General features: G+C 39.3%; 2 protein-coding genes across 5 annotated transcripts; one reads left to right on the top strand and one right to left on the bottom strand.

The window, feature by feature from the left end:
* The first annotated feature begins 152 nt into the window (after positions 1–152).
* Positions 153–11,806, top strand: LOC113024223 (sodium/hydrogen exchanger 9B2). 4 transcript variants are annotated; one of them, XM_026171101.1, is made up of 13 exons: positions 153–387; positions 1,700–1,873; positions 2,473–2,674; positions 2,819–2,989; positions 5,479–5,621; positions 6,244–6,371; positions 7,788–7,963; positions 8,474–8,580; positions 9,395–9,544; positions 9,732–9,840; positions 10,215–10,351; positions 10,448–10,670; positions 10,990–11,806. In XM_026171101.1, exons 2-13 carry the CDS (start codon positions 1,751–1,753, stop codon positions 11,049–11,051), a joined length of 1,731 nt encoding a protein of 576 aa, XP_026026886.1. In that variant the 5' UTR covers positions 153–387; positions 1,700–1,750; the 3' UTR covers positions 11,052–11,806. The 4 variants fall into 4 exon arrangements, with proteins under 4 accessions (XP_026026886.1, XP_026026885.1, XP_026026887.1 ...); XM_026171100.1 differs by having other exon boundaries at positions 154–387; positions 1,638–1,873; XM_026171102.1 differs by lacking the exon at positions 153–387 and having other exon boundaries at positions 394–1,873; positions 10,448–10,631.
* A 923-nt stretch (positions 11,807–12,729) lies between these two features.
* cisd2 (CDGSH iron sulfur domain 2) lies at positions 12,730–16,857 on the bottom strand. Its single transcript, XM_026171106.1, has 3 exons — positions 16,611–16,857; positions 13,912–14,126; positions 12,730–13,699 (listed from the first exon to the last, which is right to left on the bottom strand). The coding sequence occupies exons 1-3, from the start codon at positions 16,711–16,713 to the stop codon at positions 13,610–13,612; spliced, it is 408 nt and encodes a 135-aa protein (XP_026026891.1). The 5' UTR covers positions 16,714–16,857; the 3' UTR covers positions 12,730–13,609.
* Between the last annotated feature and the right edge of the window lie 462 nt (positions 16,858–17,319).

Below are 17,319 nucleotides of genomic sequence, written 5' to 3'. Positions count from 1 at the left end.
AATAAGAAAAAAATATCAGTAATATTGCATATTTTATGGAAAAATGTCTTGTTTTGCAACTGAAACCTATGCTGCAAATATATTTGTCATCCTAAATTCAAAATATAAATAATGTACAGAAGTGTGTAATCAACTTTAAACCTTTCCCGTTTTCCATTACTGTGCATTACTCTGTGCATAATAGTGAAACAAAAGCTATGTGCAAGATGTTAAGCAAACCAGTTTTCCAAGTAACCCAAGTTCTCCATGCACCGTTGTGGACGCTACATACTTGCTTGGCAGTCACTAATCCGCCTCATTCCTCATGTACCAGCTGGTGCATCTGCTGCAGGCCTACGAGAAAAGCTGCCACAGACAGCCCGCATGCTCTGGTGTTTACGATATGAGGTGAGCGCGTTTTTTCTTCTATAATTATAGGTAATTTTTGTCAGAGGCGGTCGCTTGCTAGCTATCTGCATAAAAGGTTGGGTGCACTGTCAGCTTTTAGTAGGCGGTACACAGGCATAAGCAGCTACTGGACAGTAGGACATCAAATATCGGACAAGAACCAGCTGTCAGGGTGGTGGAGATTAAACTAGCCCCCATACTTGCTGGTCCAGTTGACTGAAAAGTAAAATCCAGCTTGATTGTATAAACCGAAGTTAGAAAACCTCGGCCGTCAATTTAACGTTTAAAGAAATTAGGGTCGTTGTTTGACTTTAGCAGTAGGACATTGTACACAGCCTAAACGCTGTAATCCACAGATATTTGCGAAACGCTCCCATATTAAACGAAAAAATAGCTAGTGGCGGAAGGAGCGGTGGTAGCTGGCGATAGTGCACACCCAGGAGTGGGTCATGTCTGATAATGGAACCACAGCTAGTGAAACCAATTGAATAGTATGGCCAAAAGTTTCTTCTGTGCTTTGGCCATACACGTGTTTACAGTGAATGAAACATGGATACACCCCTATATCTCGAAGATTTGCTGGCGATAGTTGACAAACTAGGTTTAGTGATACCAGTGCGAGCGGGTTGTTGCCGTTGACAGCTGCACGTTAACCTACTTGCTTTAGCATCCGCGCTCTGTAACCTACCTACTTGAGCTAACGCTAGCTACTGTGCCATATGGTGTAGCTGTAAGCATTGATTAGCGGGGTTTGCTTACAATTGGATTAACAGGACGTCTGTCGCTCGCTAAAAGCAAGTTTCAAAACATTGTAGTAGCGTCTGTTTGGCGTTCCTGTGTATGTGGTACTTGTAACCACCAAAACACCATATTAATGTTATACACTGTTATACACAAACGTTGACAAGTCACTCACATTTTTATAGTACATACAGCACACAGAGCGAGAGACTGGGACTGATGTGGAGGTTACAGCAGCTCTCCTCAACAGTCCCATGTGTCCACCTGTGTATTAGCCTGATAAATCGCTGCTTGCACACGTTATAGCTTGTACTATGCAGTATTTGTGAAATGTAATGAAATCCATTTCTTTTAAACACCAAACACTCGTGTGTTTAGTCAATTATGCGCATGTAGGAGATTTAACCATATCATTTCACATTATGTCAATATTTGTACCAGCACCACTGATACTGTTTGTTTTTTCTTACTGATAAAAACCTATTGTATGAATGGAAACCTGTGGATAGAGGTGGATATGCCAAAAGAAAAGTAAAAGAACAGCCCACTGATGGCTAACCCCACCCCTCAGCTTGATGTCTTGTGATACAAGAGTGGACCAGAAAGATTGTAGGCAACCGCCATGGAGGACACCCAGCAGAAACCTGCAAACCCGGACCTGAGTCCTGCACCCAGTCCAGTGCCTAGTCCAGCTCCCAGCCCACTATTGGACAGAATTCCTTTGCCTGTGCCAAACCATGTGGAGGTTTAGTATTTTACTGCTAATAATTTTTTGCACCTGTTGTTCTGTTTAATGATTCTATGTTGTATATATTGTTCATTAAAATTAATACCGTCGCCTTATTGATGTTTTTTTTTTCTTTTAATTTTTCCTCTGAGAAAGAATTGTAAACCAGTTCAAGGAATTCTCCCAACTTTGAGCCAACATAACCCCTTGAGCAACTCTGTGAAATTGTTATCAGTTTATAGGGCATATCACTTTGGCGTTCATTTCACAAGTGTATAGCAGTCTGTAAACTTAGGATATGGCATGCCTCTGTAAAACTGCTGGTATCCTTCTGACTGAAGATGTGCAAAATAAGACATAGTAAATATAATCCAGAAACACGTGCCACTATTTAGCTAGTTATGTTAATGCTGTATTTATGCTTATGTTATTATACTATATGTTATGACGAGTTGTGGAGTTGAGCAGTAAATTTGAATTTGCACACTAATCTGCACATTTCATATTTATTTGTCATCTGTTATGCACTGCCTTTAGAAATATGCTATGTCATCTAGCAGAACAGTTTGTGTGAACACTGACCTGCTCTACTCCATGTCGTGATCCTTCTTTTAAAGCACCTAAATGTGAACCAGATCCAGGTGGTGGTACGTCGCTGCTCAAGTCCAAATGTAACAGAGGAGACCACTTATTTTATTCCTCGTAACCCCGTAGTGGACGCCGGTACCAACACAGATCCACCAGTGGTCTGTTGTCCTTTGCTGCGAAGATTTTGCCCCTGTCCGCCAAGAGGCTTTCTCGCCTCCCTTATTACCAAAGGTAAAAAAGGAGGCTGATTTGTCCTCCAAAGCACATTTGTTGTATGTTTCCATCCAAGAATGTGTAAAAACTGCAGATCATGAGTATACAGTAGTTATTGAACTACCTGAGAAATGCAGCCCCATAATTCCCTGTTCTCTCTAGTTCTTTTGGCAGTTGTGCTCTTTGGAGTGGTTTGGTCAATCACAGAGGACGAATGTCTCCCAGGAGGAAACCTCTTTGGCATTACAATACTCTTCATCTGTGCAGTTGTTGGTGGAAAATTGGTGTCTCTCATTCGTCTGCCCAAACTTCCACCTTTCCCACCACTCCTTGGTAAGAGAGAAAATCTGGTGCTTTGACTTTTTATGGTGACACTGGCATGTTAATCTAAGTATTTAGTCCATATATATCTACACAGATTTATCCATCAGAGTGATATATAGTTCTAACTGATATTAGCCATGTTAACTGACATTGGCATTGCTCCATAGTGTAGTGGTGTACAGATTTGCCCAAGAAGTAAAAGATAACGACTTTGAAAACTAGAATCAAACACAAATCCCATTGGGACTGGATCGTGAAGGGCATCCGGTGTTCTTCCTCATGCAGCTAAACGCTTTTTATCACACTGTTTTTTGTTTCTCTCAAACAATAGGGGTTAACATAAAAGAAAGTGAAACCTCAACCCCAGTCATGGTCCTGGTTTCTTCCTGTTAAAAGGGGTTTTTCCCTTCCCACTGTTTCCAAATGCTTGCTCATAGGCGTTTGTCGTTGTTGAGGTTTTTGTCTTGTTGGGGTCTTTACCTTAGAATATAAGGACTGTTGTTGTTATTTCAATGTATATAAATAAAATAAAATTGAACTGAAAAAAAGATTGTCATTTTAAACATTGGTGCATGCCTAGTTGTTAGATTTGTGATTGTTAAACTTCCATATTTGTAAAGCACATACAGTTTTAATGATGGGTTCACTTATTGATAATGATGGGAGCACTGTGTCATTTATGACATAAAAGTGCATACATGCCATGAGCATTTGCTAACAGGCTGCCTTAATGGATTCTTGATACCTACAAATGGGTATTAACCTTGTTATTTGTCTTTGTTTTTTGTTTTTTTTGTGCATGATAGACATCAGTATTTGTTAAACTGTTTGCAGTTATGTCAGCATGCAGGTAAAGTTTCTAAAAACCGCATTTCCAAGGACACTCATACATGATTATGCAATGCAAGGTGGCAGTATGGCTGTTCCTGTAATAACTTCATGTTCTTATCTCACATGGTGCTCATTCTCAATCTGGGCAACTCATCCTGCAGCTCACTGAACTATACAAAAAGAGGTTTGCTTCACTCTCTGAACTGAGCTCTTGCTGGGGAGTAAGACCTAGTAGTGCTGCAGTGCTGTCTGTATATTTTTATCTAGAAGCTTTTTGAAAAAAAGTCCTGTGTTAAAGCTTTGTCGTTGTTTGTATGTTGGCAACAGCGAGGTCAACTGATGAGTGATGATCCCTGCTGTGGGTGAGAGGGAAGTCAGGTGACGGTATATATTTCTGCGTGTTTAGAAAAAAACAAAACAATACCAAAAAACCTGAACCTTTAAATTGAAAACTGAATACTTCTTATTATACGTAACGTTCTACATCAGGGGTGGAGAACTCCAGGCCTCAAGGGCTGGTGTCCCACAGGTTTTAGATGTGTCCTTCATCCAACACAGCTGATTTAAATGGCTAAATTACCTCCTCAGCATGTCTTGAAGTTCTCCAGAGGCCTGGTAATGAACTAGTCATTGATTTAGGTGTGTTGACCCAGGTTGATATCTAAAACCTGCAGGACACTGGTCCTTGAGGCCTGGAGTTCCCCACCTCTGTTCTCCATCATCTAGGACTAAGGTTGAATTTCTTTGAGAAACTTTTAATTTGCATGAGCTTGTCAAGTTACTGTAAGTTTATCCATGTGAAAAGTTAAAAATCATGTTATCCGTTGATGTTCTGGATTTTTTGTGTTTTGCATCTCTTTGTTGTATTTTTACACAGCAAAGATTATTGTGGCACCTTTGGCTTGAAAAGATATGCCAATTGTGCTGCTAGTTTTCAGGGGGTGAAAACGTGCTGATCATCAGAAGTGTTATTTGCACTGTGCATTGTCATGATGTGATGTGACTCTCTCATTTGATCAATTTCCTTGATATTTATCAAGGAAACTGTAACCACTCCTTGTTTAGTTGATAACATTATAGGGAGGGGTAGAAGTTTGCATCTCTAAACATCTCATTTTCATTTTCAGTAAGTCTTCAAAAAGGAGCTTTGCTTAACAGTTAGGTGTTAATTTTTGAGGTTTCTGGTTTGTCTAGTCTTTCAATAAACCACTAACTAGAATGCTGTTATAAAATTTAGAGGATGGTGCTTAGCTTCCATGGTAGAATATTTGTCTGGCAACCCATTAGAATATGTGCATCATATGTTTTTTTCCCCACTTATTATAGCATAAGACTTTCTCTGTAGATCCGAAATCTAACCTTTCTACTGCTTTTTTAGATAGATAATTAATTAATACTAATGTTGCATTGTTTGACTCGAACAATTATCCGAGTCAAGAAGTTTTAGAAGAGGTTGTGGATTGTTGAAACCTCTGGTGTTAGGGTTTCAACATTCACAGTTTGCAGAGTATCTGATTCTAACACCCTGTGTTCAAAAAGCAACTGGTGAGCTTGTGTTTTTTTTTTCTCTGTAGCAACATGAAAGAAAGCTTCAAAGAATAAACAAACCTTAATGGTAATAAGGATCAGCTTTCCTCTTTCTCACCCTCACTTGTGCTTTGCTGCAGGTATGCTGCTCATGGGCTTCCTGCTGAGGAACATTCCAGTTGTTACAGATGGGGTGTACATTGACTTCAAATGGTCTGCATCTCTCAGGAACATTGCTCTGGCTGTCATTCTGGCCAGAGCTGGTCTAGGGTTGGATCCCACGGTATGCTAGATACTATAGAAGCTTAACATCAGCATTGAGAGGTAGAAATACAGTAATTATATGTTAATCTCATCTCTTTTCACATGCCATTGTTATACTGGTGCAAATTCTCACTGGTTTGAATTGGTGCAATTCATTGGTTGAAGTGGTTAAAGTAGTTAAAAGAAGAGTTAATTAAACCTTCTAAGGCCTAAACTCTTTCATGGCATGCATTTTTAATTTCTCTTTGCCATTTGGGCTGATTGGGACCTGATGAACGTAAAAACAAAGAATAAAAAGTTTTGTTTTTTTTACCTAATTTTTGTTTCTGAGAAAAATGAGATCCACATATGAGGACATTCGCTTTAAATTTCGATAAAACGGTGGTAGTATAATGTCCTCGTAAGTGGATATCAGGCCCTTGTACAGCAAAATTTAGTATTTTGGTCTAGAGAACCCAAAATGTGATGTCCACATATGTGGATGCCAGGTCCTCGGAGGTTAAGAAATGACAGGAAGAATCTGTTCATGTTTTAGTCAGTTATTTACCTCATCATTCAGTACTACTAAATATGCTTGTTAAAGCTTTTTGTAGTGATGTGCAGAACCTAATAACTTGTTTGATGTGTGTGTCTGTTATCAGGCTCTAAGGAAACTAAAAGCTGTGTGTATACGTGTGGCAGCTGGGCCGTGCTTGATAGAGGCTTGCACCGTAGCTGTGATCTCTCACTTCCTCATGGGCTTGCCCTGGGTGTGGGCCTTCATCCTTGGGTAAATACAACACTACTCTCACTTCATAACCAAAATCACCATTGATTGATGTCTATGGCAAATCTATACACATACTTTAAAATTACTGCTTCATTCGTGATCCCCAGGTGTGTCACAAACACAAAATTTGTATTTGGTGACTCGCTGGGTGAAATCGGTCGCAAAGAAGGTGCTGCCCCAGAAATTGCTGTGATCGCTAGCAGATTGACATGGCTACCTGTAACTGGCATGAAAGATGTTGACATTGCTGCAAACTACTTGCCAAGTGGTAGTGAAACATTAAAAAAAGCCTGGAACAAACCAGAAAGGGAGGATGATTGTCCATTGCTACTGAGACCATCACATTTCAAAAGGCACAACTTTTAAATCTTCTTAGTCAGGGAATAGACATTTTAATCCCAGCGACTGGTAGCTGCTAGGAAGTCCTTGATTGGTGTCAAGGCCTGTGTGACTAGGGCCCAATGAACCAGACTTTGTCCTGTTTTTGTCTGGATTTTACCTGCAACTTAACTTTGTGTTATATTCATATTTGGATTATGTGACCACTTAGCTCTCTGGGTCCATGAGAAATTAGAGAGCTGAGTGAAGGTCAAATCTTACTTTGTGAAAAATTAAACCTAACACTGCAAAAAAACCCAAAAAAGAAACCAAAACACTGCAGTTATAAGGAACATGTTTACATGAAGAACAGCACAAAAACTGAAATTTAAATAAGATGCATATCTGCTTCATCAGCATTGAGGGTATTAAGTGGAGCATTAGTATTTGTAAAAAAACAAGAAGCTCTGGTTTTACATCTAGATAGCTTGTTCTTGTTGTGTTGCATGTTGTGGTTAATGGATGACTTAGTAGAAAGAAGGCCCTGTTAGCTGTTCATAACCACAGAAATCTTTTTCTACTAATTCCACTTTACATTAGTCAGCTCAAACTTTTCCTTTTGCTTCTACCCAAATGGTAAGACGTCATAATAAACATTGTTAAATGGTAAATGTATAGCTAAATAAATGTTAGGCAATATGTTTCTCAATTGAACAGTAACACAATTACTATAAAAGTAAAGTAATGTCTGATTATCATGATCAATTATTATATTATATAACATGTTTAGTATCATCGTGTGGTTTAAATGCATTTTATGAGCATTGATACAAGAACAGAATATGTTTCTTAAAATAAATAATTATTACACAAACTAATGACATACAGGCAAGTTTTAAATTGTTAATGATTAGCAGACAAAAAACAATCTATTATAATGTCATCTTCTTCACAATACAATAACTATTTGTTTGCTTAAAAACTGATTTACTATTTATTAACTATGATATAATAAATTCTTACCAAATGTTTGTAAAGCTTGCTCAGTTTTTCATTTATCAGTGAATAAATGAACCCTCTATCTTCTCCACGTTGCAGCTTCGTGCTAGGAGCTGTGTCTCCAGCAGTGGTGGTTCCCTCCATGCTCCTGCTGCAGAAGGACGGTTACGGTGTAGAGAAGGGCATCCCCACCCTGCTGATGGCTGCAGGCAGCTTTGATGACATTCTTGCGATCACAGGATTCACAACATGCTTGGGCATGGCCTTTGCCACAGGTAATCTCTGCTCTGTGCGTTTACATGTGTGGAGCCGTGAGAGGAAAACAAGAATTGATGGATTTATCGCTTTGTTTTGCCTTTGACACACAACAGCACCTTATCTCCCGAAGAGAAACACATAGAAGAAAATAACTTTTTGCTGTAGTTTGTAAAGATGTCACCAGAGGGTGTGAGCGTGCTGATTACTCTTAATACAGAGTTCTGGCACCAGTTCATTATATATGGCAGAATCTGATTTTTTTACAGGGTTACCTTTGTATTGCTGCAACACTCTTTCTATTGTGGTGTAATTCAACAGCACTCAAACTGTAGATGCCAAAATGTCCAACATGTTAAGCCTTCCTTACACTAAATAAAGTGTAAGAAAGTGTAAAGTATATACTTTGAGTGTTTGCTGGCTTCTGTATTAAGCTGCATTAGTTAGAGAGACTTGTTTCTGAACTGGCAAATTAAAATATTTTAGAAATTCACAATTTCACAAATGTTTGTTTTGATTGATTCTTCTAGGTTCAACTTGGTACAACCTCCTCAGGGGGGTGCTGGAGGTGGCAGGAGGGATGGTTGCTGGGATTCTTCTTGGTTTTCTCATCCAGTACTTCCCTAGTGTTGACCAGGTAAAGTAACAGCCAGGAAAAGCTTGTATGGATAACTCACTAGCAGGGACCACTCCCTTGGTAACGATGAGCAATGAGGGATGAGGGAGTGTGACTAGTGCTGCGGTTTGGGGAAGGCCTTGAAGGGGACTGGCGACGGCTCTCTGTACTAACGAGAAATAAAGGGAGGAAAGGAAGAGAGGAGAGGACAGGAGAAGAGAGTAAAGAAAAAAAAGGGGGGGGGGGGGGGCAGGGTGGAGCATGAAAATGAGAACAGTGGGTGTTGGAGAAGGGGGGCTTTTATAGCCTGAGGCCAGAGGGGGCATGAAGGAGGAGTGGTCCCGCTCCTGAAATTCAGATGATATCTCCACAAAAGTATAACCCTTTTTCCATAAAAAAGTTTGGGGTAGTGTGTGAATAGGAAACATAATAAGAATAAAACTGCAGATTTTAACCCTGTTAACTGAAAAAGTGAACTGAAAAAGTATCAGATGTGAAAGGTTTTATTTTTAATGTGCTCATTTTGCCCTTTTTACATCAGAATGTGCCACATGTTTTTACTGGGGACATATTTGGACTAAGCAGGCCAGTTTAGCCCAAGGACTCTTACTGTCATCTCAATGGCAGCATGTGTTGTTTAAAAACCTCGATACTATGTAGCTTTAGATTACATATTGGATTTATTTCTTCATCAAAAGTGAAAGTGCTGTGAACCAACACGTCCTAGCTTCTTTGCAAATGATTTCTTATAGACCTTAGAGCTATTATTTGTTAAATAATGCATATTGTAATCCTTTTCGCTATCTAGAAACCTACTGTTAACTATTTCTTCTAGAAACACTTGGTGATGAAGCGTTCCTTCTTGGTGCTGGGTCTGTCTGTTTTTGCTGTGTTTGGCAGCGGTGTGGCAGGCTTTCCTGGCTCCGGAGGCCTGTGCACCTTGGTGCTGGCATTCCTGGCTGGCCTCGGCTGGGGGACAGAAAAGGTAAAAATAATGCATCTAATAACTACAGTACATCAGTACGTCTGTTTGCAGTTTTCTGACTTTGGAGGTGAATTTGAACGAGGCTAACTGTCCAAAATCTTAGACCTAATTTCTCTTAAACTTCTTGGTTGTTATATATTATAATTAAATGTGAACAGTGAACATGTCCTGCATTCTTTGTCCTTAGGCACGTGTGGAAGAAGTGATAGGGTGGGCGTGGGATGTGTTTCAGCCTCTTCTCTTTGGACTGATAGGAGCTGAGATTCGAGTCTCTGAGTTGGAGGGACACACAGTTGGTGAGATAAACAGACACACACACACAAACAGCCTTCAAAATAACCCACAGCAAGATGGCTGTTATCACTGTGAAAAATTCAAATATTACTCTGTGTATGAAAATATATTTGCATAACCCAAAAAAAGAGGCAATGTGAGAGATATGATGCTTCTTCCCGTCCTGTAAATACTAATCCCTCTGTCTTTGTTAGCACTTTACAGCTATAGCAGTTTACTAAATAACTTATGACATGTTTGTTTTGCATGAGTCAGTGCAGCTGAAATGACACTGCACATAATTTTCTTGCAGTAATTTTTTTTGGGGGGGGGGATTTATATGGTGTACATATAATATTGTTGTCCTTGTATGACTTTTGCCTCTACATGTCTCTAGGTCTGGGTATCGTCTCTCTCCTCATTGGTCTGCTGGTTAGAGTGGGGTTCACCTTCGTCTGTGTGTTGTTTGCGGGCTTTAGCATAAAGGAAAAAGTGTTCATAGCCCTAGCATGGATGCCTAAAGCAACAGTGCAGGTATGTCTCCTTAGCAAATCTTTGAATGAAAAGCATATGCATTAAATGTCTTTGAAGTCTGTGGGGTTGTGCCGCATCTTGGCTTGTCTCTGTCAGGCAGCTATAGGATCCACAGCTTTGGACATGGCGAGGACAAAGGATGACAAGCAGCTGCAGAAATACGGCATGGACGTGCTGACTGTGGCTGTGCTCGCCATCCTTCTCACAGCCCCTGTAGGTGCACTTATCATAGGGCTGTGTGGCCCTCGCCTGCTGCAAAAGCCAGAGAACCCAGTCAGCGGTGAGCGAGTCAAACCCAGTTTATCAGCTTTCTTCCTAGGTATGTAAAGTCTTTCTTTTGAAAATTCAAGCTCGGCTCAGCAACCTTTGCTAACCTAACTAGGTGTGTTTGAGTAGTGAGTATCCTTTCCTTTCCTAATATTTTTCCTGCTACACCCTTATGACATAAAGATTTGCATAGCTTGGGCCACTGTGTCATTCAGCAGCTTCACGATTTTTTACAGGCACACAACAGTGGTATTGTGTTCATGTAAATACATTTATTCACAGTGCAAAAAGTGCAGCTAGTTTCATTTTTTAAATCTTTCATTTTCTCACTCTTATTTTTTTCCTCCCTGTCTCTTCTTCCTCTTTCTTAGGCACTGCAGCAGGAGATCAAGATGACAATGAAACTCCCGTCACCTATGAAAGTACACTCTGATGTCAAGTGTGAGAGAGGAGAATTAAAGAAACTCCTCACACCTCAGATATTTGAACTTCTCTTTGGCCACCGAGTGGCCCTCGCTGTGTCTCTGTTGTTCAGCTCTCTGTGTCCGCAGTCCTGCAGGAACACGTGAATCATTTTGTATTTATAGCATCTGGTGATTTCCAGGCCTAACACTGCAAACAAATGACCCACATTGCACTGTCTGGAAAAAAAATATTGTTTTCAAGGTATAGAAATGGTTTATACTTTTAAAAGGATCTTGTCATATTCACTAAATCCAGAATTTTTCCACTGTTCTTGATTGGATTACCAGTAAGAAAGCACTTTACTTTGACTTGAAAGGTCAAAGTAAAGCAGCTTTCTTCGTGGGGGACGGAGAACGTTTTGGGATGTTGTTGATAAGCAATTTTTATTGCTATGAGTAGACTACACTGTAAAACCACATGCAAGTTTTAGGCATCCTACATCTTCATGCTGTGTTTGTTTACTTTGATTTGTGTATGCATATTAGCCCTCTGTCAGTATGGTGAGATCAGTTGCGTAGTTTGCAAAGAGTCAGGGAAGGATTTGTGTAATTGATAATATTTTAGTTTAAGTACGATGCTGATAAATGTCAGCCAGTGTGATCATGTCCATATCTGCAAAACTGTATGAATCCAACATTTTATAATTGAAGAAGAAATATAGATTTTTCAGTATTCTTAGTCAAAGGAGCTTGCAAAGAAAAGCGTCTGGACTTCTTTAAGTTGCTTGAAGACGTTTCACCTCTCATCCGAGAAGCTTCTTCAGTTCAGTCCAAAACTGGATTATAGATGGCAGAGAGTTGGTGTCGTAAACCCCGCCTCTGTTCAAAGATGGTCGCTCACAGTGGACATCTATGTCCACTGTGAGCGACCATCTACGATGACCTGGATGACTGAGAACCTTCAGACATATTCAGTATTCTTAGTTTTTTTTTTTTTTTTTTAAATTGCAGAATGTATCTGGTGTAACATGAAATGTCTTTTGCTTTAATTTATATGACCTCACTTAAAAGATTTCATAATAGCAGCTATTTATGAAATTTTTTTTCCATTTTACCCAAATACTATGTAAAAGTAAATTTATTGTCCATCTTTAACATTGCTGCAGTAAAAGCTTAAATTATTCAAAAGTGTTGTGTGAGCAGTTTCCTTTCTGGTCACACTAGCGGTGCGCTTCTAGTGAGGATCTGTGGGTAAGGCCATCAGTGTGGGCCTGGAACAAATGCCTCTACTAGACTGCTGTAAAATTAGTAGACATTCATGATATGAGAAGATCAATGGTGATCCAACAACATTTATGCTTCCAAAAGGCCAAAATTATCAGTTGTCTAGTGAATCTGATGGTTTTTCCACATCATTTTTGACTATGGTAACTTCAACCCTCTAGTGCCAATAAAAAGACTTGTTCTGAATACTAACAGCTCAATGTTTGTTGGACTGGCATGAAGTCCACCTCTGAAAAGTCACACACTCTTGTAGCTCCCTTCCATTACCACCATTGCCTGAAAAACTGACTTTAAAAAAAATTATATATATATATATATTAAAATGATAAACATAACCGCTTAAAAAAAAAAAAAAAGCATTCTCTAAGTACAACCTTACAGACCTTTTATTTCCAAAGGTGACAAGCAGACACATCTCATTAATTTAACATTAAAGATGCCAAAATTCTCTTTATTTCTACATCTAGCATGAATAAATTCACACCATTATCTTGCAAAGCTCATGAACAGTTATACTGTAAAAAACAAACAAACAAAATGCAGATTTGTTATTGATAGTCATTAATGAAGAAAATTTTCCAAGACAACTTCATACAGATATGACAAAAGCCAAAGGAAACAGACATTTTCAAACCTTGAAAGTTTAGTGAAACACGATTTATCTTGAAATTACTTGTGTGGTTTGAAATGTATTAAGGCAACAGAACAGAATACAAAATGTAAAACTCAACATTTAAAGGCTATGAGTAGAACAGATTTAAAGAATAAGTAGCTTCCCATACACACAATAACTTAAAATATGTCACATCCATTAAGTATGGAAATGTTAGTATTTGGCACACATATCTGAAGCAAACAAAATAAAGGAATTAAAGAAAAAAGAAGGAAAAAAAAGCTGTCCAATATCATCCAAAATGAAGGAAGGTCAGACTAGTTTTGAGGACTCCATTTAAACAGACATTTATCTGCAAAACCTCTCGCCTGATGGCCTCACATTAGATAAATGCATCATAAAGTCACTGCAATTATGCAGTTATGTTTCAAGTTTCCCCCTCAAAGTGGTCCCAGTCAAATAAAACTGCTCCTCTGTTAAACAACAAACGTGAACAATGAACAAAAAGGCCCACACAAAAACGAAGTTACTCTTTTTTTATTTTTTAAAAACTTCCCTTATTGCAAACTATCATTAAAGTATCCCAAATGTAGCTTTCAAACAGAGTGTGGTTTCTATTTTTAAGTAAATATAACACCAAGACAAGAGCAAGAAAAACTGTTTAGAGAAAAAAATCCGATCAGTGGTCAATTATAGTATCTTCTTTTTAAGTATGAGCGGTCCCACGTTGTCTCCAGTCAGCTCGTTGTGCTTTAAGTGTGACTTGTCGCATACAGGAAACTAAAACAGGAAACAATATTAACTGATCAGCAAGACGTAAAATGCCCAAACACTTGTCCCAGCTTAACTAGAGGGGTTTATCAATAAATCACAAGCAATAATAATAATAATAATAATAATAATGTGGATAATACAGAAATGTATCCTGCAGTCTGTGTGAACAATATTTAGATTTACTAACAGTATACTTCAGAAAATACTAACAGACTTACAGTTTTGGAACGCCAGCAGCGACAGTAACACACATTTGCGCTGTTCAGGTCCTCAATGTCTATCTCATTGACCACTTTTGGGTTCTCTTTCTGGATCTTCAGATTGATCAGGCTGTCCCTCTGCTTTTTCTTCTTAGGCAGAAAGGGGCGAATGGTGAGATAACCGAGCAAAGCCAAGATGCCCAGAAGAGGAAGCAACCGGAGCCACTCAGACACTATAGATATTATAGCATAAACAACATACACACATTAGCTAAAGAAGAAAAACACGCATACAATGTTGAACTGGATTCTATGGTCCTAAAACTGGCATTTACTACTGGCCATTCAGATTAGAGATGAAACCAACTGACAGGAAATGTATCATATATGTTGATGAGCCAGTACTAGTACTCATATGCAATGTATACATAAGAAACGTTTTTACTCTATCACTACCGTTTCAAGTGTGTTTCTGGTTCTGCTGGGGGTTTCTTCCTGTTTAGAGGGTTTCTCCTTCCCACCATCACCAAGTGCTTGCTCGTGGAGAGGGGAGGGGTGATTGTCTGGGTTTCTTTCTTTCATTATGGGGTCTTTACGCCATAATACACAATTATACTACTATTGTGATTTGGGGTTATATTAATCAACTGACCTCAACTAAATTTCGCACTGTCTGTCAAGTGTGACAAAAACACATCTTCAACAGTGCTGTGTGCATTTCCGTACACTCTTCCTCATTCTGATGAACTCATTAGTGAGCCAGTCAAGCCTCATATATGCAATTTATTCAAGGAGCTTTATTGTCATTTGCATCACATGTTAACATGAGGTGGAACGAAATTATGTACACACGGTCCCGGAGCGAAGAGACAGAATAATGAAAAAAAAAACAAAAACAAAAAACAAACAGAAATGTTTTTAAAAAGTAATCAATGAATAGGTTTGTTTAACGAAAAAGAATAACAAGTAATAAAACAACACGATAAGCAGAGTGCAACAACCTGAGTACCAGTATGGAGTTATAAGCATAATTTTGCATAAATAATGCATAAGAGAAATCTTAGTGATTTATGCACGCTAAAAATGTGGATCAAAATGTGGATTCTCGGATCCACATTTCTTGTATAGCTTGTGTCTGATCTGCATTACTAATGTATTATTACACTCGATCCAACTCGAGTGTCATATCACACCAACAGCTACCAGGGGAAATGCCACACCGAGACCTTAAAAGTGCTCTGGGAAAACCCGCCTTATGCTCCACCATACATCAGAATCAGAATCAGAATACTTTATTGATCCCTGGGGGAAATTATACATGGTGAAGACACAATCGGGATTAAAGACAGCTGTGTAATTTCACTATTAGCACTGTGTCAGACCCCAGCTTTTGATAATACCTTTATGCGGGTTAAAAGGATTCTGATGCCTAATGGGACATTTCTAATCCTTAATCCTTTTAACAAATTGTACACAGTTCAAAAGGGATGTCTTTGCATGTGGGAGAATGGCTATGCACCGTCATCTAATATGAACTGACCCACTTTGCTGCTTAGGACAAACTGACAGTTAGCAGGGCCTTCATAACTAGGCTTTAACTTAAAACCACTAATATTATGCCTGTCAGTGAGTATTAACCAACGCCATCTCCCAAAAGAAGAGTGTTGGTTTTGGTTGAAGGCCTTCTCAGATGGGCATTAATGTTTTACTTTCTCCACAAGGGTTAGCTAGTGATGTAAATGCCATTACCAAAGGGTGCATGTGACACTGTGTGCCTTTCATTGTGTTGTGGTCAAGCTATCATGATACTACAAAGAGTATCAACTGCACATGCTTCCTTCAGGCAGACTCAGGAGTATTATAACTACACATGCCTTGCTTTAAACGTCCTCATCCACAAATCCAAAACTTTTCAATGATCTATGCTGGCTCAAAAGATCAAGTTTTGAACTGACTTCACGAAGCCCTGGTTTACTTCTTCCGTTCCTATATTTAAACTGCGCAAGACTTGCCAAAGTTCAGCATTTCGGTTCTCAGTTAAACTGGTTCAGCAGATACTACGTGTGATGTTAAGAGTTCACAGAACAGTCTGAAAGAGTCAGCGCAGCTGGGACCACAGGGTAGTAGGTTAGTATGCAAAACGGGCCCCGAGAGAGTCTCAGACGCATTTGTATGATTTATTCAAAATAATTTAAAAACTTCTGCAGGAGCGCCACCAGATGATCATATGGTGCAAAATAAAACAAATGTGTTTAAAACTTGCTTTTCACAAAATTACAGTTTGGCCAGTGCTCGAATGAGCAGGACAATTAAGAAAAATCGTTTTTACACAAGCGATATGCAGGTAATTAGCATCACACCATTCACAGGACTTCACTTACAAAAAGACAATGTTTGTAAAGTTATAACGAATTCGTGGTTATTATCACGTGTTTGCACATTCAAACAGACGCAAACAACCAACAAGCACGACCGTAAGGTCATTACTTTGTCTTTGACACACACACAGACAAGCACAAAAGATTTACGCTTAGCTGTTTCATGACTCAAAGAAGCACTCTGGGACATAATCCCTGTTTTTGTAGGACTGCTCTTCACGACACTACTAAAGCAGCGTTTGAAGAAGCAGCTAGCTAGAGTAAAAAAACTGTCTCCCACGAGTTTACTACTCATCACCCCAGGACTGTCTGAAGTTCAACACAGCAGCTGCTAATTACCTGTTAACCTCGCAAATCCGCCGATGGTCTCCGGCAGCGGTAGCCTCTTGAGGTAGGCTGGAAGCTGGACTTTTATTATTTTTGCTATCGTCTCTAAAACCATTGTGAATTGCTCGGTTGAGGAGCTTTTGTGTTTGACTTGAATAGTTCCTGAGCTTCGTTTATGTCACGGCGTTCATTACTAAGCGCAGTTTTTTTTGCCGGTACGTAAGCCCCTTCTGATGAAAAGTAGAAAGAACCGAGAAGAAGCGTAGACGTCTCTGTGAATACACGTAACGATGGCACGTGACGGTGGCGTCAGACCAATCAGCGTCCGAGGACCTGGTCGTCTACGATTGGACAACTTGAATTTTGCGTGAGGATGGCTTCTTCTGCAATTTCATGTGCACTTTCTAAAAAAAAAAGGTGTGTGTGTGTGTGTTCGTCAGAGAGTCAGCACAGAAGCACTATAGTCTGAAGTCTATTTTTTAATCTGATACCATCAGGGGGTCAGTGTTGACATTGTGGAGGACTATAAATACCTTGGAGTACACATTGACAATAAACTGGACTGGGCTAAAAACACCACAGCACTTTACAGGAAGGGCCAGAGTCGTCTCTATTTTTTGAGGCGACTGAGGTCCTTCAACATCTGCCAGAAAATGCTGAGGATTTTCTATGAGTCTGTTGTGGCCAGTGCGATCCTCTATGCTGTTGCATGCTGGGGGAG

Source organism: Astatotilapia calliptera, chromosome 6 (assembly GCF_900246225.1).
Source record: "Astatotilapia calliptera chromosome 6, fAstCal1.2, whole genome shotgun sequence".
Taxonomy (NCBI): Eukaryota; Metazoa; Chordata; class Actinopteri; order Cichliformes; family Cichlidae; genus Astatotilapia; species Astatotilapia calliptera.
Note: the sequence above shows the minus strand (reverse complement) of the source record. Positions and strands in the feature narration are given on the sequence as shown.